The sequence below is a fragment of the Aptenodytes patagonicus genome, chromosome 6 (assembly GCF_965638725.1).
Source record: "Aptenodytes patagonicus chromosome 6, bAptPat1.pri.cur, whole genome shotgun sequence".
Classification (NCBI taxonomy): Eukaryota; Metazoa; Chordata; class Aves; order Sphenisciformes; family Spheniscidae; genus Aptenodytes; species Aptenodytes patagonicus.
Genome location: NC_134954.1, coordinates 48,744,349 through 48,771,794, shown reverse-complemented (window position 1 = coordinate 48,771,794; position 27,446 = coordinate 48,744,349). Strand labels below are relative to the sequence as shown.

At 42.5% G+C, this 27,446-nt stretch overlaps 1 protein-coding gene across 1 annotated transcript in view; it reads left to right on the top strand.

Moving 5' to 3' along the window:
- The first annotated feature begins 6,018 nt into the window (after window positions 1–6,018).
- Window positions 6,019–27,446, top strand: part of UBE2E3 (ubiquitin conjugating enzyme E2 E3) — a 61,587-nt gene continuing 40,159 nt past the window's right edge. The window contains exons 1-3 of the mRNA XM_076342492.1: window positions 6,019–6,201; window positions 7,405–7,607; window positions 9,778–9,828. Coding sequence (XP_076198607.1) covers window positions 7,414–7,607; window positions 9,778–9,828 — 245 coding nt within the window. The 5' untranslated portion in view covers window positions 6,019–6,201; window positions 7,405–7,413. The remainder of the gene's footprint in view (window positions 6,202–7,404; window positions 7,608–9,777; window positions 9,829–27,446) is intronic.

Below are 27,446 nucleotides of genomic sequence, written 5' to 3'. Positions count from 1 at the left end.
GTATGGGCCTTACCCTGTAATTAGGGTGCATTCAGAAGTATCACAGGCTTTCCAGGCAGGCAAATGTAAAGCACTGTGACTCATCACTAAAGGGTGTGACTGCTCTCAGGGATTTGTAAGATTTTCTTTAAATGCTGATCAGTTCCTTCCTCTTCGATGGGATGTCAGAAACCAGAATTTGAAGAGCCTGTTGGGGACTGATGTGTCAAACTGCTAAGCCAGATAAAGCTGTTTGTGCCAATTGTCGCCAGCCCTAAAGGTGATGAAGGAAATCTTTTACCCACCTAACCCCAGGGAAATAGGTTAGCCAGACTGAAGCAGTAAGGAGCTGTCCAGGATCCTTTTTTTTTAGTAACACCCTCAGCAACAGGACCAATTTAGTCATGTAAATTTTGATTTTTTTTTTTTGAAAAAACATCAATCAGCTTATGAATAATGTCTGCCCCATGTGTATGTTTCTTTCCGACCTCAACTCGGTCAAGTGAGTTTGACTTTATAATTATCTTGCCTTCTTCTGGCTGGCATGAGTGAGTACATTAGCTCTATTACTACCAGCCTATTAACTTTGTGCTTTCACTCAAACTTTGGTCTTTTGGAGCCAAAGGTTTTATGGAGCCAAAGGTTTCCAATCTAAAGCAGTCTGTAGATAGCACTAAGACATATGCTTGTGTATATACTGATACATAATTTAATCTGAGATGGTTTAGGGGTGGAATATCTCTATTTGTAACAAGGAATGAGAAGTTTACTAGGCCTTCAACGTTATTCACTACAACAGCTACTTTCATAGCAGAATATCACACACCGAGAATGACAGCATTATTATACTACGCCCCGTGTGCAGAAAAGGGGCAGATCCTCACACTGAAAGTTTTCCGAGAATGCTGGTCTGCCAGGGTTGTATCTGTAGAGCCATGTTCTCCCTAACTTATGATTTACACACTATGCTGTTGAATATACACCACAAAATCGTTTCATGGAGTTTATGAAGTTGCTTATAGACCTATCATTCTCACGCTTCGCTACAGGTAAAAGTCTGCCAGTATTTGCATTTTACTCTACTATAGTCAAACATTCATGATACTGTACTAAAAATTAAGCCTGTGTTAAAGCAAGCTGAAACTACCCATATATATACATCAAGGATATTTTTTCAATTAAAAAAAATTCTCTTCATGACATTGCTTGCAGATGAATACTCACTGAAATAATGCTTATTTATAGAGGGAAATACCGTTATGAAGTACAAATTACTATTGCCCAGTAGACAGACCAATCCCACCTGAATTTCCTCTATTTAATTTTTCTCACTTTTCTTACAGCTTTCCAAGTAAAATGAAAATTATAGAGGTTAAAAGCTGGCTAATACAAGCTACTTTCAACAAAAAAAAGTATGGATTTTTTTAAAGCATTGATACTCATTTGACATGCACAGATACTGGATTCCCATGAATGACTACAGGAACTCCAAAGGGGCCATTATGTTTTTTTCTTGCATCAATAATCCACACACAAGGAAAGAATTTACACAATAGAATACAAGGACTCCATGGGAACGCCGAAATAAAAACATTTCCACATGAGACTGTGCTTCAAAAACATGGGTTCACCTGTTAAGTTTTTTAAGTGCTTAACGCTAATCTGCCCACTAAAAACTAGTACCCAACTGACCATTTAGTCTTTCAGCGTGTAAAAAACTGTCAAATACAATGTATACCATACAGTAGAACTTACTATCTACTTCATAGGATTATGATGAAGATATTAATTAATATCTGTAATGCTTTAACATTAATATCTGTAGTGCTTTAACGTATGTTAAGTATTTTTCTATGGATTTTAGATACAGCAGTGTTCAACACTATGAAGAACCCTGGCTAACTAGCTAACTCCTGTGTTAAAATACAGTTGGTAAAATTCTCCTCCTGGCTTTATTCAAGCACATAAGGATCCAGAGAAAGCAAAGATATCCTGAAAACTCCTCTAAGCATCCCGAGTTCCAGGCCTCGTGACAGTCTGCATTAGAGCAGTCTTGGGACTATTGCTGAGCTACAACAGCCTCCAAAAAGTCATTCTTCAAACAAGAACAACTGAAGCACAGCAGTGTTCTGGCTCTTGCCTTCATCTCTTCCCCCCACCCCCCTCCCCATCCTTCCTCCGCCATATTCCCGTGCCAGGATTTGTAAGGTGGCAATACAAAACCAACAGATGGGCTAAACACCAGCTGACAAAGGGACCGGGAGGTGGTTTCCTAACAGTTGGTTCCTGCCCACTGCCACGCTTACTTTACTTCTCGCTTTGAGGACAAAAAAATTACCTCTGCTTTTCTTGTAAATTCTTGAGGATACAAACTAATTGAAACATAGTAGGAACATTGTTCTTTAGGGGCTTATTTTTCATTCATAAACCCAAATGAACCTATAGCATCACAATGTAAAAATAATCCTATTTATGGTAGTGATTTTAAGTTTAAGGCACAACAGGATGAGCTGCAATTATTGACTCTGTAGCAGGCTTCCTGCACTCGCTTCTGTAAGCGAGTGTATCTCTTCCTGGTCCAAGGTTTTTGCCTAATCTACTTCCCTAGCTATCACTGTTAAAATTGTTAATTATCTTGGGAAAGGACACGCTGGATATTTGTACAGGATCTACCTTACAAGGAGCACTAGTTGCTACTATGACACTAACTACTAATAAAACACAACCTAAATTTTACCCCATCTACTTTTAAAAAATATATTTTGTTCATTTCCTGGTTCTGCAGTTTGTGCCCATCCAGCTGTGCCGCTGTAGTAGAGCTCCAACAGGTGCTTTAACAACACAGCCTGGTATGGGAACACATAGAACAGAAAGATGCATTGCTGGGTGGAGATATATTTACTGTCAGGAAACAATGATTTTGTGATAAAGAAGATGGAGTATACGACTGTAAACATTAAGTAGTATTTTCAGTTGAGTTGCTCTTAATCATGAAAAATGTATGCTGGCCTTATTTTACCATCTGTACACCCTTAAAATGGTAGGGGCAAGGAGATCACGCAATGATTTTTCCATCCCTCATAGTTTTCTTGTGAGAAGCGGAAAATGCCTTTCACCCTAGTTCTGGTGCCAGGCATTGAGTTGTTTGCTGTCACAGAATTTCATGTCAGATGGAGGAGACTGAACTGTGAATTCCTAAACCTAGAAAAATATTTTCAGATGTCTGTGCAGCCCAAAGCAGCTGTTAAACCTCTGCATGCTGACAGTAACTTCATACCTGTGCTCTGACAGAACAGGGATGGAGGCATACGCAAAAAGACATTGGGCTTCTCAAAAAACATCAACCGCTTTTGGGAGCAGGGCTTGTAAAAAAACCAAACAACAAAACACAAATAACAAAGGCAACTGATTGGGGAAAAAAATGCAGGCCTCACCCACTCCTGAGTGCCCAGGACTGTTCAGACAAGTCTGAACGGTCCTTAGGAAGGCTCTGCATTTCACAATACCAGCTGCACTTTCACAGTTCAAGTACTCAATAAACTGGCAGACAAAAAGCATTCACGATGGGTACATCAGTTAAAATTACACTGATGTCAGATCACAAGGGATATGGAAAGCCAGAGAGATCGTAATATGTAGCTTTGTAACAATGGCTATTAAAATCGGCATTTCTCCCTCTCCTTCAAACTGTACCGTACCTCTCAGCGCAGTACTTTTTCTATGGTTGACAACATAACAAACATACCCAAGGAAAATACAACCTCCTAAGAAGAAAGTGCCATCCTTTGAGACCTGATGTCAAATGAATGAATATTCATTCAAATAAACATCTGTTATATCCACACGTTGCTGTAGTAAAACTGTTTTAACAAGGTACAAAAGGCTGGGAAAAAATAAAATCTAGGCTGGTTTTTCAATTAGTCTCTGTTAAATGGGCTTTCTTTATTTTCTCTTTGTATCCTGAAAGCCACAGAAGCCACACAACATGTAGTAGCTGATGTGGTGTGCAACCCTTGACCAATCTACTTACTTTCATTCTGTAGATGAACACTCTTCTAGTACTTTTTTTTGGACGCCTGTGTTAATTTTCACCCTGAAATAAAACAAAAACTTAAACGCTTAATCCTGACTTTCAAAGCTCCAGCAAGCCTCATCTCCAGCATCATCAACAGAAGGGGGGGGGGGGGGGGGGGGCAGGGGAAGAAAAAAACCAAGGCTCTCAGTGCTGACTGATAGATTTTTGATATTGCTACACTTCCCTTTTACTAATTATGCCCAGATTGCTCATCATGCCAGATACTGTTTATGCTAGGAATTTTCTACAGCATACCTCAGGGGCGAATTGCCTGTAGTGGTGACCTGGGAATTCTCTATAGCCTACTTTAACAAACAAACCTCCAGTATTCATCCACATCACATCATTCAACTCTCTCACCAAATCTTCAGCATACTTTTCAACTGAGCTAACTTCAGCCACCCAGAGAAGGGTATTCCCTGACACACCGACTGTTTATTCCCTCTAGAGCACAATATACACTCTCTGACCCCTTGATCCTGCACAAACAAGAAAACACAGTCGTTTTAAGTCATTAGGCTGTTGATAATGAAAGCCCTTGAGGTAAAAGCCATCGAGGCGAAAGCCCTTGTGCTGGACAGCAACGTTAGCCCGAGATTTCATATACATTGCACAAACATTTTCAGTAACTGTTAATTCCTTCTCTGCTGAAGCCAGTTATCCACAACCTCATCTACTTTTCACAAGTAGAATAAATCTTCTTTTACAAGTGGATTTTATTGCCAGTATGGTCAGGCTCTAAGTTTGGAATATTTACGTTATTTCAATTGGCGGATTGCTTTTACCACACGGCATACTCCAGGCGTACGGTGTGAAAAGCTGTTCAAATACACACCAGCACAGCGCATCCATGACAGGCCAGGAAATAAACTAAATCTCCATCCTGTACCATCTTCCTGTGACACCTACCACAACTGCTATCCATTATCCCCTTTTGTCTTTAAAACATTCAGAATTTGGCACGCTGGCTGTTCACGGAACAACTCCTAATTCTGTTTTTGATCCTGAATACTCCTATTAGGAGTGGTGAGGCTGTAGGGTGGCACTCCTGCTGCAGCGGGGGTGCAGCACTGCATTTACGACGCAGGCTCTCCCGGCATGTTGGGTCTCCTCAGCCCTGTGCAGGGCTCGGCTGGCGGGACAGCTAGGGCCACTGCTCCGCTGCTTGGGCTCCTGCAGAGTCACTACACCAGACACCGGAGTTTCTCCAGCCGCCACGTGTGAAGATGTGCCAAGAGCGGAGAGTTTTTGGAGGGGAATACGTGAGGGAGGTAATGGTGGGGCGAGAAACCACCAACGGTCCCATTCCTGTGCCTGCGGCCAGTGTCTGTCCCTACCCTGACACCGGGCACAAGGCACCAGGCGAGGTGTGAGGCACGAGGCCGGGGCGGCTGAGGAGGCCGGGGGTTGTGGAGGCCCCACGGCCCCCACCGGGGTGCAGCCGGCGGTGGGCACCGGCCTGGCAAAGCCCGCGGTAGTGCCCCGCAGGCGCCGGCGGGCAGGAGGCAGGAGCCCGTCGGGACCCGGGCTCAGCCGGCGGCTGCGGCGGAGGGAGGCCGCGGGCCGGGCCGGGCCGGGCCGGGCCGGGCGGCCGTCGAGGGCCGGCCCCCCCGCGCGCCGCCGCTTTGTCCTTGCCCGGCCCGGAGCACGCGCGCCCTCGGCCGCGGCGGGAGAGCGCCTGCGCGCACCCCGGCCCGGAGGGGGGCGCGCTCCGGCGGCCGCCAGGCGGGAGCGAGCGCCCCCTCTCCCCTCCCCCCGCTCGCCGGGAGCTCCGCCGGCGGCGCCGCGGCGGCGGCGGCGGCGGCGGCGGGCGGGGGCGGGAGGCCGGAGGCGGCCGGCGCCCCCTCCCCCGCCCCCGCCGGCGCGCGCCCGGCGCCCCCCGCCCCGGCCCCCCGGCCCGCCGCGGGAGCCCGCGCCGCAGAGCGGGGCCCGCCAGCGCCACCCGCCGGCCGCGGGGCCGCACCGCGCCTCCCCCCGTCCCCCCCTGCTCCGGCTCTCAATGTTCCACACTGCCCGGCCACAGAGCCGCCGCCGCCGCCGTATAGCCCCCCGGCCGCCTCCGTCCCCTCCTCGGGCGCCGCGGGCCCGGCCCGGCCCCCCGCCATCCCGCCCCTCCGACCCAGCAGCGGGACAGGACGCCGGCGAAGGTAAGGGAGAGGCGGGCGAGGCGGCTGCCGCGGCGGCTGGGCGAGCGCGGTGGGGGGAGGCGGGGAGGAGGCGGGGGGGCTGGTAGAGGAGCTTTGTTCTTGTTTTCGGCGCTCGCTGCCTGGCGGCGGCCGGGGGCGCGGAGCCGGCCTGAGTTCACGCCTCACTTGGTGCACACGCACGGTGCGGTGCGGGGCCGGGCGAGCCGCCGCCGCCCGCCGCGCCGAGCCCAGCCGCGCCGAGCCGCGCCGCGCCGGGCTCTCCCCACAAAGCGCGGCCGGGCGGGCGGGCGGCCGCCTCCAGCCCTGCCGCAGCTCCCCGCCGCGCTCCTCCTCGGCCCCCCCCCGGCCGCCGGGGCAGCCCCCTCCTCCCCCCGCCCCCCCCCCCCCCCCGGTCGGCGGAAAAATGTCGGTCTGCCTGGTGGAGCTGCGCGGGGAGCGGCGGCGGGGAGAGCTGTGCAGAAGGTGCAGTTTGAATTATGCTTCTTCCCCCTCCGGCAGCTCTGTGGTGGCCAAATGCAGTTCTCGCTGCTGGCCATGTAAATAACCGGGGCTGCTGCCGCCCGACTTGCTTTAAATGCATCTTGGGGTTTTTCCCTTTTAAAAAAAAAAAACAACAACAACAAAAAAAACCCTCCTCGTCCCCGTCCCCCCACCCCCCCGCCCAGCCCAGCCCTTTAAATGCACAGAGCAAGTGTACGTTTCCATCTGAAATCAACCCAAGTGTTACTGGCAATATATTTTCTTGGAGAGAGGGGGAGAGGGGGGATCTGGCGTTTGGACCCAATAAAATGCTCCGCTCCAGTGTAAATATTTACAGGGCATTAGTGACTTTTTAAAAACATTTTCAGTGAGGTCTGTTATTTACAATGTGTCATAAGTTATTAATGTTCATTGCTTAAGTACCCTGCTAAATCTGTCTCCTGCCTTAGAACAAAGTCGACAATTGGCATATTGTTTAAAGTATGAAAAAAATGCGAGTGGGTTTAAAAATTGGAAATATCTGTATTTTCAGAAGTGTAAATATTGCTTTGTAGCTGTTAAACTGCAGCCCTTGGGGACGAGACAAAGAAGTATATTTTGGTTAATTTCTCAGCGAAACGGAGTTGTCATCGATTCAAGTGTTCTCTGGAGCTTGGGGAATGGCAAGAGAGACTCCTGCCTGTTGTATTAACTCTGCCCCTTTTCCTCTCCTTCCCCAAAAAGTCCCCCACGATGTCCAGTGATAGGCAGAGGTCAGACGATGAAAGTCCAAGTACCAGCAGCGGTAGTTCAGATGCCGATCAGAGGGATCCACCTGCACCTGAACCCGAAGAGCAAGAAGAACGAAAACCCTCTGCCACCCAGCAGAAGAAGAACACCAAACTATCCAGCAAAACTACTGCTAAGCTATCTACTAGTGCTAAAAGGTAAAGGGGACAGTAAAACATTCTGTAGTATTTTTCCATAGTATTTTGAGTCACAGTACTTGCATTGCACTTTTCAAGACAGAGGGGTTCTTCTTGTAAAGCTATGTGGAAAAGAGTGAAGTAGCAACTTTTGTACTACAGGAGCCTGCCAGGCAGTATCTTCATTAATCCAAGTCTTATTGGGGTAATAATTACACAGGCTTGTCATACGTCTTGTAAGAGTTGTTTGAGAACTTGGTAACTTACAGGCTGGCTGTGGGGGCACCTTAAATAAGTTTCGTATTTGCAAAAATGCGCGAGAGAGTGTCAGCTTTGGCTATCTTTTTCAGAGTTAGGTTTCCAGGCCTGATTGGTATAGGGTGGAGTCCTCCTGGTGGATTTTATTATGGTCTGTAGACTGATGACAAGCAATGCTCTTTAATTAAAGAAGTCACAACCCCCCAGTGGCTTCTGTGGGCCTTATGACTCGCTTTTCATGTCAATGCACGGGAGAGCCTTACACACCTTGAAGTAATAGGTTCATTCTGCAGTTCTTTCAGGAGAAACTTGGGCGAGTTTTCTCCCTTAGGATCTGCAGATTCAAACCATGGGGTTCTACAGGTAGCCTCTACCTTTAAATATCAAAATCTTTAGAAACCTTGTTTAGTTATATCTGTTGCATTTTTATTTGCATATAAAGTTACTGGCAGTCCAGCTCTCAAGACATGCACTCTGATAATTTTCTGTAAGTTCAGCTGTGTGAAATAAGCAGACTTTAAATCCTGTGATTCCAGTGGTCTTCGGAGATGAAACATAACTTTCCAGTCCTTTCCCTGGAGTTGCTTTTCTTTACAAACGTTTACAAATATCCTGTAGCAAGAAAAGCTGTAGAGTAGCTGCAGTAGCTTCAAGTTTTGCTTATTCAGTGTGAATACTCTAGTTCTAACTTTTAGGAACACTTTAGTAATTTTATATTGGACTTAAATTCAATAAATACTTTTCAAAATGTGTTAAAATTGCTGCAGAGTATGACTGGGTGGCTTCGATGACTTTTGAGCTTGTTAAAGAAACCCTTTGAAATAGGACTGGCTAAAGAAAGAAAAGTTCTGGGACTACTATGTAGGCTTTGCAATTTGTTATTACTTATCTTTTTTGAAAAGCCTGAGATGCACGCTTTCGAGACTGAGTTTTCCCCTCTTGCCTTTATTTTACTTAATTCCTGCAAGTCTAATTCCGTACATCTCAAATAGTTCAGTAGTCTGACTGAACTTATTGGTACTAGTGCAAGGGCACGCAAGAGCCGTTTCTGTTAGCTCATATTTTAACACTTGCTATTCACATGAAATTCAGAGTCTGGCTCGTATGGGTCCTCTTCTGAAGAGAAGTCTCGTTTGATATTTTTAAGAGGAATTTACCACACGTCTCTTGAAATTACACCGCTTATGTACCTGAATAAACTCTTAAATTGACAAAAAGTTTCTTTTCGGTATTCCTCTTCTGGATCTTAACACCTTGGGAATGGTTGTAATAGAGTAAAGCTAAGCACAGATTATCTCAAGTTATTTTATCACTTTTTATCATGTAAATACAGCTACTGTATAAGGTTGGGGGAAGAAAGGCAGCAGAAGGTATGGAGAGAAGCAAAGTTGATCCAGAGAGATTATTCCAGTAACAGAGACAGCCTGGCAGATCTGCAAATCCACTTTTTAAACACACTGCAAAGTAGTGGGTAAAATATTGTGAAAAGAGTGTCTGCTGCCAGCGCGGTTCACTTCTTCAGCCTCAGTCGCAGGTCTGTAGCGCTGGTTTAAAGTCATTGTCAAATCTGCCTGCGCAGGCCCCCCCCCCTTGCCTCATTTGCATATTAGCTTGAAAAGAAAATCTCTCTGGTAAAAAGTGCTCGGATGTGAAAAAGAGTTACTTTTCTGAATACTTGTGGGAAATTTCTACCCAACTCAGTTGTAAGTGTTCTGTTTACATACAGCGTGGAGCAGGAAAAAAGCTGCAAAGTTTCTCAGCTGTGGGATTTGGGTTATGCCTCTGAGAACAAAGAGGAAGCAGCCATGTTAGCATTACTGAAGGCAAAGCCAATCTTGCATTTAACTGCATGGTGGTAGAGGGCAGTGTAATTCCCTGATTTATTCTATAGGCTATCTCAAATGCTTTGTGTCTGTTCTCATTTCACCAACAGAATCCAGAAGGAGCTAGCTGAAATAACCCTTGATCCTCCTCCTAACTGCAGGTATGTAACGGCTTCTTAAATTGTGGACGGTGGTAGGAGATTAATGTGCTCAGGCTAACAAATGGGAAACTTAGTGTTTACGACCGGTGACTGCTAGACAAAAATTGTGTACAGCAGATCGAACAAGCACAGGGAACGTTTGATATTGAAGTTTCCTATTTCGTCTGCATGTTGGAGGCGTAGTCATTAGTGATTGATGTACATAGTAAAGTGTATTCGGTTTATTTTTTGTAGCTGGTCACTGCCTTCGTGAAACATTAATTATATGAACTTCAAAATACGCTGAAGCTTTCAACTTAATGTCTGCATGTAGTTTGAACTGGCTTTTTGAGTGCCAGGTTTGCAGAGTTATCACTTCATTCTGAAGTAAAGGTAAAGAACCATATGTGATTTTATATGCTTTCTCTTAGTATGTTGCCTAACAGTTAAGCTGAAGTATTGCCTTTAAATTTATGTGTCTGTTCGTCAAAATTGTAGTCTCTTGATAGAGAATATTTTTAAGGAAGTTCCCAACTTGGGAGACACTTCTGTTACGTTTTAGAAAATGAAATTGTAAGCTTGGAAGATTGAGTAATTTAGTCTTAGATATAAGTGACGGTAACTGGAGCACTTGATCTGTAGGAAAGTTAAATAGAAGCATAGCTAGCTAATTTCTTTAAATCTTTTGCATGTTTTACTTTTGTTTAAAGGATGCGTAAAAATTCTCGTTAGCTGCGAGCATCCAGTGTTCAGATTTGCAGTAAAGCTACATTTAAATAATACTGCTTTCATTTAATGCATCTCAGTAAGATTTCTGACTGCAAGGTATCTTCAGATTAATAGCTCATGTGTAACGGCGAGCCTTGTACGTGTTTAAAAAAATGCTGGAAGTGCTTTCTGATTTTTTGTTGGAATTGTTTGGCTTTTTGAATAGTTGGAAAGGTTTGGTGCAGGTTTTGCAAATTCAGTAAAATGTGAGTTGTTCTCCTATCTGACTAGTCCGTGAGAGCAGGGACTAACCAGAGCTGTGTTTTATTGAATTTGTGGTAAAGGTGTCTTACCCTGAGGAGCGTGCTGTAGATTGCCCGTGGCAGTCTGATGTGTTTGCATGCAGGGTCAGTGGCTCTCCCTCTTCAATAGAGGCAAGCTCCGTCGAGAGAGCGAATGTCTGTTGGGTTTGGTGGTTGGTTTGTTTTGTTGTTTTTTTTTTTTTTTTTGGGGGGGGGGGGTGTTTTGTTTTGTTTTTAAATAACAATAAATTACTGGGATCTAGTTCAGTGTTGGTCATGCACTTTATACTTGGACCCTCAAAGAGGGCATGGTAGGAGAGAAAGTGTTTAAATGAAAGAGAACACCAGTGCTTTGCCTTATAGTTGCTAAAAAGATCATTGTAGCAGTTTCGAGTTCAGCAAGTTACAGCTTGGCTTTTAGAAAGAGAAGCCTCCCCTCTCACACTCTCCAATACCATCTCATATTTAGCTCTTTGGGAAAGCATGTTCCTCTCGTATTAGCACAAGAGTATTTCAGAGGGTTTTTCTTGTGAGCTGGTACTACCAGATGCCCAGGAATGCTGTTGAGAATGATGAAAACCCCCCAATGTATCTAAAATTATTCAAGTTTTTCTGCTACAGAGCGTAGGGGAAAAGATTATTTTTTTGCCAGTGAGGAAGTCAGTGCTTCTGTTCCCATAAGTATTTTTTAAGAGGAATTTAACCCTTTTACTCAATAGCAACTGTATGATGAGTGCATTTTTACCTTTTGCAAAATAAAAAATATTTACAAGAGATACTGGCTTCTGCAACAGAAATTCTGGGTTTTCAGGATGAACAATTTGAACAGAGTTTCAGTGCCCGAAGGATTGCCATTACATTGGAATTGACTTGTTAGAAGGAGCCTTTCTGGTATCGGGAGGTAAATGCAGCTGTGTGTTATGTGCAGAGCAGTTGAAGCTTGTGACACGCTTTCTTATAGGGTGTAGTAGCACAGATTAGGCAACAGACTGACACAGCAGGCATATGACACCTCTTCATTGCTCGTCATGCAACAAGCAGCAGAACGCTACTTATTACATTTCTTGTGAAAGAAAAAGAATTTGTAAAAAAACATTTAAAAGCCTGTATAACTTGGGCATATTCACATGTGCTTTAAAAATAAAAAACCTTGTGTCATAAGTTCTCCCCAAGAGATTTCTTCATGCAAAGTTGTTTCTCCTCCAGTTCTAGAGCACACCCTTATCATTTGCAGTCCACATGTTTCAGGCTTCACAAGAATACAACTGCCAGCCGATGCTCTTGGACATTGATAGTCCTTCTGGTTACTCAGTTACATAAGTGATAAAAAATTAGCAGTTTTTAAAATATGATAATGGCACATATAAAACATTAAATGTTACTTTAACAGGATACAGTACAAATATGGAATAGTATGTTGAAGTCTCCCGTATTGTGTTAAACACCGATGGCTGCTGCCACTTCTCACTTGCTATTGTAACTGCACGTGGAGTCGCTCCATTGGAGTGATCTGAGGCTGATTTAGCTACTTTTAAAATGAGACTGACTGGTTGCACTGTGATTCTCATGCAAAATAGGTGTAAGTTTCCTCAGCAGTTAAATTTCCCACAGTCACATCCATTGCTATAACATCTGTTTTATAAAAATGCCAGAGCCCCAAGAGAGCCCCGTTCCTGGGTGTGCTGAGCAGGCCTGGGCTGCACATTAACTTCTATTTTAGGCACTGGGACAGCAGAATGACAGGCACAGTAAAAATGTCTAAATAGCAGTTTTTTGCTTGCGTGTCTCAACAGTAGAGATTGATTTCTGATTCTGTTAATTGGACAATGAACTGATAGAAAAATCGTGTTGTTGTGCATCACGTTGTCATGTTTGTGAGCAGTGAATACGAACTGTGTCTTGAGGGTACCAAGTAAAAAACTTAATATCTTTATGCTGATAGCTTTGCTTTTTAACATACAGTAATAGTCCAAATTCCTGTGATTTCGGTGTGATTTCCAAGAAAGATAGAACATCAAAAACAATAAAATTAGATTTGGTCTTAAGCCACTGAAGATGTTGGAGGGAGATTAAGTACTGCTTTCTCCTCATGTTTTCTCCTGTCCAACAGAAGAGCCCGAAACGAGTCAGTTACTGTCCAACATGCACCGTAGCACTAGGACAGATAGGTAGACTGAAGACACAGGTATCTGATCCTGTTTTTTCTTGCTTTTGCTGGCTTAACTCAAAGCTGTGCTACTTGGTGCAGTGTGCTGTATTTAATTTCTTTTGTGCTTTTAATAGCATAAAGCAAAGCTAAAAAGGTCTTGGCCCCCTTGCTCCTAGGCAGCTCAATTTCAAACCATGGCCAAGCACTTATACATACTTCAAGGTATGGAAGTGTGCCAAACCCCACTGTTACACATTCTCAGGAAAACGCTGCAAAGATCTTGCACGTAATGTGTGGTAAATCTGGGCTGCAGAGATGCTCTTAAATAGGTTTGACATATCTGGAATAACTATTTTCAGTTCATGGCATAAAGCTGTTTAGATCAGAGGTCACCGCTCTGTAGTTAAGGTTATATCTGAGGCTGCTGTTCTGACCTGTCCATCTTGGAGGCTGCAGCTCAGGTGGAGCAGGGCACAGCAGCTCCGATGCTCATTGTACTAACTGGATTTTAGGGCTGGCACAAGTGAGGCCATTCCCAGGGGTGTCATGATTTATAGCAGCTTCCTTTAGCTGTTCCTGGCTGCCCTGCTGATCCACGATAGCAAAAATATGTACTCCCTCTCTTCTTTCCTCACTCCTCCTCACTTCCATTCCAAAATTAATCATTGTTCATCTTCATGGGAAAGTTTTCGAAGTTCAACCCAGTATTAAGTAAATTTAGTAACACCCATGCCAGCTTAGTTTATAGTTTACAACCCATTTTACAACAAATCCAGTTTGGTATAAACTTTGTAGGAAATGAAAGCAAACACCAAAATCAGTGCATCCACTCAGAGCTTAATTAATGTGGTTTAAAAAGAGGCGAGTTAAGATAGTGCATCTTTCCCATGCAAGTGGGAGAATTTAAGCATTTTATAGTCTGTTCTGGCAGTTGGCTTTAATCTCTTCTCTTTGTTAAATTAAAGATCAGACATCTGAAAGCAAGTGGTTAAAAAAAAAAAAAAAAGAAAGGCCAGACAAAATATGTGCCTTAGAGCACTGGTCAGAGAGACAACTGTCCTCCTTCGTAGCTGCTCAGAAATGGGAATTCTTACCAAGGGAGAGCTGCTTGGATCGTCCCAAAGGCTCCCTGCTCTGTCTCATCCTCTAGCTAGTGAGTGCCTGACCCAATAGGTCTGTTGAAAAGATTTTCCTTAATAGGGATTACTATCTCCATTACTATTTATTTTCAGGCCTTGTATGCTAGTATATACTAATGTGATTTCTTGAGCAATACTACAAAAGGTAGCAGTTGATGATTTTGCTGTTTGTAGCCTCTCCTAGGCTTGCAAGTAGGTTGATAATTTATGAGTAGTTAATTTTAAAATTACTTATTTTAAAATAATGCTCCAAAGTATGTGTACTGAGCACAATGGGAGCAAGACATGTAGGAGTTTTGTTTTAATACAGGATTCTTCTGCTTCCTAAGGACAGCATTTGTCCCTTTCATTACTGCCACATCTTGGGCTAATTCTATGCTGCAGAGTGTTGCCAACCCAACCCCACGGTCTGGAGTTTGACACAAAGAAAAATGCCTGCAAAACCCTGGCAGACGAATGCTATTACTGGTTTAGTTATGGACCCATGAATCCAGATGTTTGTAACTGTCTCACTGTGGTTATTACCCCATCAGTGGGGAAGCATTGCAGTATGTTTTTAAAGCAATATTGTGAAGGTATTCTTCAGACCAGCAATTTAAGCTCTTTCAATTGAGCTGTCTGAAACAATGAGGAGCAATGAACAATTGTGCTGGTGGTGCAGGCTCTTCCACGTGCAGAGGTAGCGCTGGATTTGAGCTAACGCAGCCTTGTGTTAGCGAGGAAGGTGCCACAGCTAAGCTGGTAGAAGCCTTCCTTTTGTTAACATACTCTATCTACAGTAAGGTTATAGGCAAATGTTTACTCTGCAAACAGTTGTGCCTGTTGAAGATGTTACTGCACAGCTGTGGTTTGCTCCAGTTCTGCCATGGAGGTGACTACTCCAGTCAGTAAGTGAAGCAGATTCATGTGATTACTCCATAGTGCTCCCCAGGGAGGGGGAAAAAAAAAAAGAAAGAAAGAAAAAAAGTCATCCAAGTTTGCTTAAACGGTTTAAATAGGTGATTCAAACTAACTCTGCTGGATTTTTCATCCCTCCCTTCAGAGTAGGCATTGTTCACACAAAGCATTTTGTCAGACACACCAGGGTATGAATAAGTCAATCCATTCCTTTGTCTCTCAAATGTAATAAGTTTCCATCTCTTCTTTGTCAAAGCCAGGCATTAGTTCTGTTGCTTTTTTGAAATCGGTAGGAGGAAGAATATTCTGAATGCAGTCAAATACCAGGCCCCTATACAGTAGGGCTGTACAGTCTTCACATGTACTTTTTTTTTTCGAGTCAAGCTGTTGACTTTTCAGATCAATGGCAGTCCCCCAATTTTGTGTTTATTCTGTTAATTTCTTATTGGGCAAAACGTCTCCATATTGCTAAATATTGAGTGTCACTGAGAAAAAAAAGATGTCAGTTTTGCTTGTTTTCACCTCTGCAGTGAAAACCCCAACTGTGAACACTAAATAGTTCCCTGTAGAAGGAGAAGTTGATTAAGGTATGTAAGAGACAGTATATTAGGAGTATGTGCAAAATTGCCTGTGCTGAAGCTCAATGAGCAAAATTTAAAAAACATCACCCAAACTCTACTTGATAATGTATCTTCTGATAGTTACATTATACTTTCTATTGTCTCTCCCTGCCCAGCACTTTCTCACCACTGAGTGCAATAAATGCATGCTACGAGAAAAGAAAGCTGAAGTTTGCAGAATGGTTCTGAGAACACAAACTCACATGCTTATTTCTAACACTTCCTTCCCTATACAGAAGTTTGCAGTTGCAGTTACAAAAATACAATGAAGAGGGTTCACAACTCCTGTAAGAACATGTTTGAAGTAGCTCTCAAGTGAATATTGAAATACTAGTTTTTAGTATTGTCCAGCTCTGAACACGGTCCTGCGGTTCCTTCTGAAGCAATTCCTTCATTGTTAGTTGCTGAACGTAAATCAGTGGCTTGCAGTGATTTAAAGATACGTTTATCTTTATCTTATTTCTACTAAGCATTTTCTTCCATTCTCTTTCTTCCCTCTCTCTTTCTCACCAGAAGAGTATAGTCTAGGTCAGAGTAGGAAGGAGTGGTGTAATTTAGCACAGCAATCAGAAGTCTGGTATTTTTGTGTTTCTGTCCATTTGTAGGAACAGCCTGATTCTGCCATCTTTATGTGTGCAGAGTGGCTTTTACCTTATTTGCCAGTAGTCAGTGAAACTGCTTAAGGAGTAGGGATGAAACAAATTTAGAAAGGCATTTCAGTAAAACATTTAAGTGTTAAGTAGAGCTAGAGCGCACTGTTATTTAACATGCTTTTATTAAAAAATGCAACAGTGGAAGATTGTGTAACTCCTGAATATTATGAATTGTGAGAATATTTAAATTACTTTCTTTTCAGTTGAGAGTAGATGACAGATCCACTAACTCAAAATGCCTCAAGTTTTTTTTTTCCCTGTACTAGTATCAACCTCTTGCAAACTATAAACCAGGGTTTTTTACCAACCCCTACACAGTGAATTTCTCATGCAAGTAATCTCAGTGGCGTAATTGAGACAGGGTTATGCAACACAAATCAACATATCTACTCACAGGAGTAAGTTTTCATGCCTACAGATTTGCAGGTTAGGCGCTTGTGTAAGCAGTGCCCACAGTGCTGTTGTACATGCTTTTAAATGTCTGTGTGTTAGTCAAAAGGTCATATAAATCTTTCACCAGTTTTCATTAGCATTACTGTCAAAATGAAAAAAAAAAACCCCATGGCTGGCTGTCTACTCTAGTGTTGTAGAAATAGTTCAAACACTTTTCACTCAGCTACTGGTGTTAGAGAACTGACCCTCATTATGTCTAAGTTTTCTCTGGAAACAATAGAAGAGCCTGAGCTGGACCCGTTTTTTAAACAATTCTTTAAGCATTGTTGTGCAAAAATTTGTAAAAACCGTGAAGTAATGTGTCCTTAGATGTAAGGACAAATCTGCTTTTCAAATGTCCATTTGTATAACTGTACAAAGGCCCTTCAGGCTCTGTGATAAAACTGATTAAAATATGCCATATATATAGATAGATATTTCTTTTTACACTCAAACTGTGCATTGCTCACTACTGCCAGCCTGTCATATTTAGTTTGTGATAAACAGCATGTATGACAAGGTCCTAGCACACTGAATGCTTCCCCGTCAGACTGATTTGTCTGTGTGTATCAGTTACTCTTCTTTGATTTGATCTTTACTTTTACAGACTTGGGACACCTAATTTTAATTCAAATTAACAAAGTGCAAATATAAGAGAATCAGCTAAACTACATTAAACCCTTTATTTAAAATGAGTTGACTACATCATATAAAACTGATGTGTGAAGATTTCCTGGAGCTGGTGTAACTGGGATTTGCATAGATGTGGAACATTTTGAAACAGGTTATACAGACATCATGAAAAAGACCTTGAGCATGTTTTCTGAGTTCAGGGCTAAGTAGGCAGGAGCAAGGATACCCAGCTGCCATCTAGGACAGGAGCATTCATACCATTAAGCTAGCCAGGAACTATGCTGTAACTTTAAACTGATGCCTTCCTTTGAGCCAGTAACTGCTAGTGATAAACGAGTCCTAGCCTGCTTGCATTAATTTGGATTAATTTTCCCTGTGCGGAGAGGGCACTATACTGTTATCTAGTTCAGAACTGTGGCTGAAGCAGTTGTTAATTTTATAGCACTTACTGTAAAACAGACTGGCCAGATCTTTTAGGAACTCAGATACAGATTTAGTTCACAGTGTTGAAACTACTGTTGTAAGCATCACTTTCAGAAACAAATGAGGGAGAGATTGCCTTGATGAAACACCACGGTGACCTGTAGTTACCAGTGGGTCACTTTCAGGTTGGAAGAATTTGTAGAGAGGGTCTGTAGAGGACCATCCTGCAGTCATTAGTAATTGATGTTTTCCTTATTGAGGTGGATACTGGACTACAGCATATAAATATTGCATTTGCGGATAACAGCGTGGAGGAAGGGGTTGTAGGCACATTGGAGGACAGGACTAGAATGCAAAGTGACGTGGGCAAATACAGGAAGTGACCTTAAAAATAGCCTGTAATTTAATAATGAGAACTGCAAGGCACAGCACTTCAGTAGGCATAATCAGCTGCACAGTTCCATGGGGGAAAAAAGACTGGATGAGGAGCAGTTCTTCAGAAAAGGTGTAGCCACTCTGAGGATCATGTGCTTTCCAGGAATCAACAATACGAGGCCACAGCAAGAGAAATAAATAGAACAGCAGTCACAATAGGGGGGTGTATTTAAAAAAAGAAAAAAAAAAAAGTGTTGGATGGCTTTATATACCATGTCTCCCATTCAGTTCAGCACTAGTAAAGGCCAGCTGGAGTACCTTATCCAGTTTTAAGCACAACACTGCAAAGTGACATGGGCTAGCTGGAAAAAATATGGATTAGAGCAAAGAAAGAAGGGAAGAAGGGAAGATCTTTGGATATAGAAGAAAGTTGCTGCAAAGGAAATAAGGCAATTGTTGCTAGGCCTGTCTGGTGGTTATGGAGAGCAACTTAAATTGTCATAATGAAGACCTAATTTAGACGTGAGGAGTACCTAGCTATAAAGACAGTGTGTGTAAGGAGGTGGTGGATCTGCATCACCAGAGGTTTTTAAGAACAAAGTTTAGACAAATGACTGGCAGGAGCAGTTTAGATACAGTTGATTCTATCTTGAAGAAAGAAATGGACTAAGTGACTTCTTGAGGACCAGTTTGACTAAGCTATCTGTGATACCAGATTTAAATGACAATGTTAAAGGAAAGCTCATCAGGAAGTGATTTTCCCCTCATTTAAAAACTGTATTTTAATCAGGGTTTTGTAGTATAATCATCCTGGAAAATATACAGGTTCTATGATTTCAAGCAACAACAGTAACAGCAATTATTAAAAAACATCACTGGAAGTGCACAGGTTTTGTCCTGTGGTCAATAAAAAAAGCAAATGTCTAGTGATTTTTCTGCAGATTTCCCCTCCCCCCCCCGCCCCCCTTTTGGCTTTGTTTTCATTTTGGGTCCTATCCTACTTTCCTTGCACAAAGTTGTCATGTTCTGCTAACTAGAAATAAGCTAGGCACACATCATCAGTTCTCCAGAGGTATATCACCTTTGTGAGAAACTAATAGCACTGGTTGTGCAGTAGATCTTGATTTTTGATACTTCATGTGCTCTGTGCTTGGATTCTCTGCTTTTGTTCCACAGGCATGTACGTACCTCTAACCCTGAGATAAACAAAAGCAAGGGACATTTTTTCCCTGCTTCATAGAGGCAGTTTGCAGTAGCTATGCAAGCCCTAACGCATCTGTGCACAACACCCCAAATGGATCCAAGCACATCAGAAAACAGTTGTATAGTGTACTGCCTCTGACCACGGATCCTATCTCTAAGGACCCTCTGGAGTCAGGACTCTGAAGATTGTAGTGAAAATGTAAGCAGCCTGGCAGGTTTCCAGCTGATGAGTTAATGCTGCTATAAACTTCAGTAGTTCCTCTCTGAGGCATGCAGAAGGGTGCAGGCAGTGGGAAGGTAGCCAATGAAGGCAAAGAGCAGACAGCAAAGCTAAAGGCCAGCCTCAAGGATTCACAACGCGACTGTCTTTGAGGTGGGTTCCTCCCTTGCCAGAAACCCTTCATGTAGCTTCAGGGGCAGGGCTGGAAATCAGTAAGCAAATTAAGGTACGCATTCAGTGCGAAGCCAGCCTGACTTGTGGATGCTTGATTAGCCTAGCTTGAGCAAAGGTAGCTATGCCCAGCACTCAAGCCACCCCATGGCTGGATTAGCAGTACAGGGTGCTGCAGAAAGCTGGGGGTTCTCAATCATGCCAGGTCAGTTCATTGAGCTTGAAGCTTCAGTGAGGCAGTTTAGGTTTGAACTCAGGTTATCACTTCACTCTGAAGCCTAGACACGGAAGTCACCAAAATATTGAAGACAGAGTAAGAGCATCAGCAGGTCATATTCCATGGGACAAATGGAAGACAAATGGCAAAGAGAAACATTGGTGTTTTCCTTTCTGTAAGGGAAGGTTAGCAGCAGAAAGCTATTTTTGTTTGTAATTTAAGTAAAGCATTTAGACTGTAAATGCTTTGAGCAGAGTGAATTTTGGAGGAAAAAAAAAAAAGGCGTTAGAATAGATTAGTAGCTATGCAATAGGAGATATGTTCAGCTGATGGTGATTCTTGCTGTGAAGCTGCAGCTATTGTAGCAGACAATGGACAGCCAGATTCCTCCCTGCACACAGGCACCTTTTCTAACAAACAAGGGACTTGTCTACTGTGCAGTCACCGCCTGGGGTATGCTCATACTTTAACTAGCTTTTGTCCTTCCTCCTGGTGTCTCAGCATCAGAGACCTCATCCAGGCTGGAGGATCCATGGGGCAAGTGAAGTGGTGCAGGGGTGGCTAGTTGACATTGAGCTCTGTGTTATCATTGTACATCGGTGCTCATCCTAACTTGTTCACAGATACCTAGGGCATATATGTATCTACTTCATTAATATCGATGGCAGAAGCTGTAGTGGGACATTACAGATTTAGTGGCATCTCCCTCGACAGACACCTTAAGGGCCCAGTGAACCAAACCCATTATGCTAAAGCCCAGTTTTGTATTTAGAGTTTTGGACTTCAACATCCTGAGGAAAAAAAATGACGTTTGGTTTAATTTCTAGCCTATAAAGCAAAAGCAAAGAGAGGTCTTAAGAGACTAAAATCAACTTGTAATGAATACTGTAACAAACACTATATTCCCATGGAAGCAAATTTAAGTGATCTAAGTTACACAGCACAACCTACTGCATATTAAGCATAGTCTGAGTGATTAAACAAACTTCTTATGCAAAAGGTAGAAATACTATACAACCTAAAATTCTACAAGCGTGATTAAACAGTAACCGAATCTGAGAGGGTGATCTTCACGTGATAAACTATTTGAAGCACAGTCTATGGCTGCAAAAGTATTTGCTTGTCTGGAGTAGATATTTTGTATGATACCCATACAAATTTTATACAGCCAGGTAGTGCCTAGCTCCACATTCCTCATCCTCCACAGACTGCTGGGATTGCTGGGGTAGTGTGAAGAGTTGAAATAGCAGCCTGGCTACTTTGTTTGTTGAGTTCAGTTTGCCTTTTTTTTTTTTTTTTTAAAGTAACTGAAAGCCAGAATTACAGCTGGTGTACTTATTTATACCAGAGCAAACACACCATAACTCAGTTTATCTAAAAAAGAAAGAAGTTACTAAAGTAAAAAGGACATCACCAAAACAGAGCAGTAAGAGAGCAGTGATTTGTTTGATAATATACAGTACCAAACCTTAAATAGATCAATACATGGAGAAATCAATTACTTTCTAGATTCTCTGAGAACAAATACGGTGAAAGCATTTTTCTTTCAAGTATTTTGGTTGGCTATTTATTTTTCATGGTAATACTGCAGGCTAGCATTATTTTAAGTCTTTGGTTTTTGTTAAGCCTGCTTGGGTTTCTTGTCTTAGGTACAGAAGGAAAAAAAATAATTTCTTATCAGTTAGAAGGCAAGCTAACAGTAGCGGTTGTCGATACTAAAACAACTACTGGAGGCTGAGCACTGTGTGGTTCTCCTAGATATAAAGGGCATTCTGGGCAAAGTTCCCATACAATGACAAGTGTGCCTTACTAGAAATTAGTGAAGGTGGGGTCAGGGATGGAGGAAATAGAGAGAGATGTGAGCTGTACTAATCAGATAAATGTTTTGTTATCACTTCATTTTCTTTCTGTACAGAAAGCAAACTCTGTAAGAATATGCCTTCGGTTAGACTTCGATAATTCTGATCTGGGGAGAAGGAACTGGGAACTGTTACTTCCTGTGAATTGCACTTGTCTTTTGTGTGATTTTTCTATGCTTTACATACAATGTCTAAATAAAGCTAGAAAAAATTATTTGCTGAAGGTCTAATAACCTTAATTGGGCCTGGCATTGTGCTATGGTGATCCTTACTGTTCTCTGTAGTGCTTTAATGGAGATGAAAATAAGGAGCTGGTTCTGCAAGTTGATGCCAAGGTATAGAAGCACCTGTGAGACTTTTTGAGCTTTTTCTGTGGAACCATGAGTTTATAGCACTGAAGCTGTAGTTACCAAATATGTAAAGCTGTTTTCAGTAATAGATTCTTTAAAAAGGTGTTAGAATGTTGAGGGGGGAAAAAACTCCAAGTTTGTTTTTTTCCTTTTTAACAGTTAAAAGGATTGCTACTTTAGGCACTTCCCATTAGGCAGTTGTTGGCTGGAGAGATGGAAGAGGTTTCTTCTGCTTTAGCTGACCTTCTTCACCTTTGGCCTTCTATCCCTTCAGACGCAACCAGTGAGAAATCACATTACTGTTGGCTTGTTAATACAGTTATCCGGTGTTTTCAGATTCTTCTTAAAGTTTCTTTCTATCCCTTTCCTAAGGGTAATTGGTGGTCGCAACGAATGATCTCTTTTTTGGGTTGCGGAGGTTTTCCGGCTTAGTGCTTTGTTTCAGGCGGTGGGTGCAGAGAGGCCCTGTGGAGCCCATCGGTGCTGTGCCCTGCACCAGCCACGTCCCAGTCTCTGTGGCCAGGAGTGTCACTGCATTCCAGCCTAATTCAAATGCTGGAGAAGCTGATGCAAAATTTTAATTTTTTTGTTAAATCTGCATGGTGGCACCTACTTTGCATGGAGCGAGGTTAATTTTGTGCCTTGTATGCTCGTATCTGGATTAGCGCTTGATGAGAAAAGTTGAAGCATGTGAAGGATTGAGTTAGGCAGGGGGTTGTGGAATGGGTCAGACGTGTTTGCTGGCTGCTTCTGCTAGGTGATCACTAGCGAAACAGTTGCGTGCTGACATTTTAACTCTCACACTGAGATTTCATGAGAAAATTTCAAATTCCCTGGGTCCTTATCCCATTTAAGCATGGGTGGGAGTTCTGTAGTCTGAGGCAGACAAAGCTTTGCTAGCCTAGAAATCATAAGCCAAAATCAATCTGTCCTCGCAAATACCTAGGCTGTATGTAACATTGGAAAAATAAATCTTTGAACTTGAGACCCAGCTTTCTAGATTGCTTGGGTGCTCGGTTCACATGGCTGTGGGCACATCGCGTTGTTGAGCTCCCTGGTCGGCGCTGCAGACTGAAATAGCCGGAGTCCCAGCAGGATGGTAGGGCTGTGGTGCTTGGCAGGCGGTTCCCCTCTAAGGGGTACCTGTACCTTCTGCAGGCTGCTTAAGTACGGGATTGTGCCATTCAGTGAATGAATGTGACTCCTCATCCTGCTGGATGCTATTTAGGCCGCTTGCATCGCCACTGAATTGCTCTGTGTGCTGCTCTGTGTTGTTAGCTGAGGAGCAGGCCGTGCTTGCTATTTGTGCTGTAAATGGCTACTGCCTACTTTTCACTCAGGCAGGACTGTAAGAGAGGTTTTGGTAGCTGTCTGCTTTGTCTTCTGACAAATGCAAATTTGGTGTGCTCAATTTTTCTTTACTCCTGCATTCAGATTCTGACCTTTGAAGAGTAAATGTAAATAAAATCTCTTATCTGGATTGTCAGACTCAGCTGTGCTTGCACTGTTTTTGTTTTTAAACATGGGAGTAAGGAGACAGCAGTGGCAGCGAGTGTACCTCTTCCTACACCTGAGATAGCTGGATACCTCCTCTCTAAAATCCTCCATCCAGGCTGGGCAGCTTTCCAGTAAAGATGACACATGCCCACTAACGTGATAGCAGCTAGTTTCAGGAGGTGGGGAGGTAAGAGTGCTGTTTGAAAAATACTGCTGCACCAATAGAAATATCACTTTGGTTTTCTGCTTCTTGAAAGTGCGTGGAGAAGAACAGGTAGTTACAAGAGATTGGATTGCCCCAGGTCTTAGTCCAAATCCATTTATGCCCAGAAGCGTTCCAGGTTTGTTAACTTTGAAAGAGCCATTGACTTTTGAAGCCTGAAGGAAAAAAAAAAGGCAACACTAAATTGTGCAGTGAGCAGTCCATGCAGTGCACTGAATGTTACTTCTGAAAGTAATTGTGTTGATCTTTTTCTGAAGTCGGTCGCTGATCACAAAACCGAGGGGTCAGTTCCGGTTAGTTTTGCAGTAGATGTCATCAGCAGCGAATGCTTGACGAGCAGCGTCTATGAGATGCTGTGCTGCAACTGCTTGTGCTTTCCATATGCAACATTTCTGTTCGGTACAAAGTCAGCTGGCAGAGTGCAAAGCACCGTGAGTCATCCTGGCACTGCTGGAGTGTATAACTACAGTCTCTAAGCTAGGTGCAAGCCAGACCCTGGCTTTTAACTGGTCTGTATGCAGAACAGGACAGCGAAGTGTAGAACAGGACAGAGAAACACACCTTTGCGCTCTTCTGTCCTAGGGTGGGTGTACAAACTGCAATATCTTGGGTGCTGTTTGAAATTGCACCAGCTGCATGTGGTCCCAAGAGGCTGAAACCTCTGTTAGGAGCAAATGTGTTTCTGGGGCGCCCCAGCTCTGCTTCAGAGCCAGCAGCGCGGTGCCAGCCAAGGGCACCTCTTTCTCCTGGCGAGGAACAGTGTTGGCTCAGCGTGCTAATGATGTAGCCGTGCTCTGCTTGTAGCATGACTCAAAATGACTGTGCTAACGGGTATTGTGCCTCTCTGTCACTTAGTAGTTTCTCTGATTTTTTTTCTAACCTCTAAAGTTTTAGTGTTGGAGTCTGGATCACCACTGGAATAGGAATTTGGGGAGAAAGATCTTCCTAAGTGAAGTTTGAAAGACAGAAGCTTTACTATAAAACCTTTCTGTTCTCATTTTTGGTATCTGCAATAAGTTGTTCCCGGTATTATTAATTCTTCTGGCAGGTGGAGTTAATATATTTGTGTATTACTCTTCATGCTGCTGGATGAATTATAGATTTAATTATGGTCCAGGTGCTCAGAGCTTTGCTGTTCTTCTGAACGTGAAATATAAAGAAAAAATGTCTGAGTAATTTTTTGGTTTGTTGAATAAATGTAAACATTGGGAAACTGTGCCAGAGTATAAATAAAGAGAGGATTTACTTTGCAGAGAATGTTATTATCTACTCCAGGGTATGCTACTTTGTGGGGAGGATTAGTGCTCTGCATTATACTGGGACACACCTTTTTACAGTTACTACTCTATGCAGCACAAGATTAAAAACTTTTACCTATAATTCCTTGTATTTTCAGACAAAGTTTTTTTTGCAATTACAGCTGATTACTAGTGGCCAAAGGTTGAATGGAGTTAACATAGTCATTACAAGAAACACTCCCTGATTCCCTGGTAGGTGTAAATAAACTACCTACTTGTAGTATTCCTCTTCATCTGTGTTACTCAGTCTTTCCTTTTCTGCCTGGCACAGTTTTATTCACAGTCCTCAAATGTTCTCATACTGCAAAGCTACTTATTTATGGTTTTTTGTTTCTTGTCCTAAAACAGTTTTCCATCATGCTTTCCCTTAACCTGTATGAAAATTTACTTTTTGGATGACATTTAATGTCACGAGAGCTCTTTCATAAGTGGCTGTTCACAGTCAGGCTGGAATACAAAATCCATGAAAAAAATCTTTTTTTACTGAGATTTCATAGGATATTTGGACAAGGGGCAAGTGGATGAGCTATGTTAATTAACTGGGACTTACTTCTCTTCATTCCTCTTTTGTTTCTACCTTTTAATTACTGCCTTTCCGCTTTGCGGCCCTGAGTCAGAAAAAGCACACCATACCTTTCTCACCTTTTTCAGGAAAACTTGTGTGTGTGTGTTTAAATGCTTTTCTGAAGGGAGTGTGAATTGGCCCTGTTTCAGCTGCCACTAAACATCACTTGGCAGAGCCTATGGAATAATATGCCTGTGTGTCAGCTGCAGTATTGGGGACAAAAAGAATAAAGACTATGCTTCTTTAATATATTTCACTATTACAATATGCCATTTATACATGGAATAGTATGAAATTTTCAGATTAAGATCAACTAATATATTCTTGCTATTGTCCCCTTATGCTCCTTTTAATTTGGGGTTCAGAAAAATTTGTATCGTTATTTCACTTTTCTTTTTGGGGCTGCATAACAGCTACCCTCAGGAGTCCACTGTTCCTCTGACAGAAATAACATATTTGATGCATCTCCTGAGGAAGCAGCCAAAAATGCATGTTCTGACCTCATCGTTAAGCTTTTTCATTTCCTTTACTGACACTTAATGAAGTTACTATCACAGCCATTAAAGATAATTTTGTAAAAGTAGATTATGTAATTATTACAGTTCCTTGTACTGTTTTTAGTACGAAGTCAAGTATTGATGCTGATTCTTCATTTTGGCCCAGTATGGGAATGCCAGTTCGCTCTGATTGTCAGATATGAAGTATGTGTTGGGCGTTTGAGTTTGAGGTGGGTAAGGAGTTTGTTTTGGGGAATTCTGCATGTTTTAGAGCACCTTGATATTTTTATTCAAGATAAGAAATTAGGTTAAATTGAAGGGACCCCTTCTCAATGTCTCTGTATTTTCCCCTTTTTCTTTGATGCTCAGTGCAGGGGATCATTTCCAAAAGTTTTGCTGTTATCGCTGGACTCAGTTCCGGTTCATTGGTATTGAAGTTATGAGGAGCTGTGCAACTGTCTTGATATCACTGGTGCTAGTGGGCCTAAAAGTGGATTCTTAAAAATTTTTTAAGCTCTCTTGATACACTGCAGCGTTTGGTTAGGGGAGGTATGCATGCAATTTCTTTATTTGAATACATCTTTAATGTGGTTAAGTTTAGAATAAGATTAGCAAGTAAACTCTTCACAGGGATTTTCCTGTTACAGAGCCTAAATTTAGATTCTCTTTTATATAAGCGTAATTTTAGATCATGAAGTACCTACACTTTGTGGGAGGTTAGTGAATGAATGGACTGGGGGCTGACAATGTATGGGCTTTCAAGTCCTTTACTCGAGAAGGAAGTGCAATTGATGTCAGCATGTTAATTTGATGGAGTGCATTTATAGGAGGCTTTATATAGCTGTTGGGTGTTAACTTAAAACCGTGTCTTCATTTGGTGCATTTGTTTGTTGTGTCCTTAGGTTATTTAATAAAACATGCAGTGAAACACTAGAAAAGCTCCTGGGCTTCGTCTTCCAAACAGCTATTGCCGTCAGTGTTAAGGTTCTTCATGTCTTAAACAAAATAGTCCTTTTTCTTTACAGCAAAAGTGTGATTCTGAAGAGTTATTTACTCTTCATGTATTACTGTATATTTTTATTTTAAAACTGAATTATATAGATTGGGGCTTTTCCCGGTGTTGGAAGTCAAATCGAGCGCATTGTAATTCCTGGAGATAAGAATGCTACTGTATAAAATCCTTATTAATATAAAAAATACACAGAGAA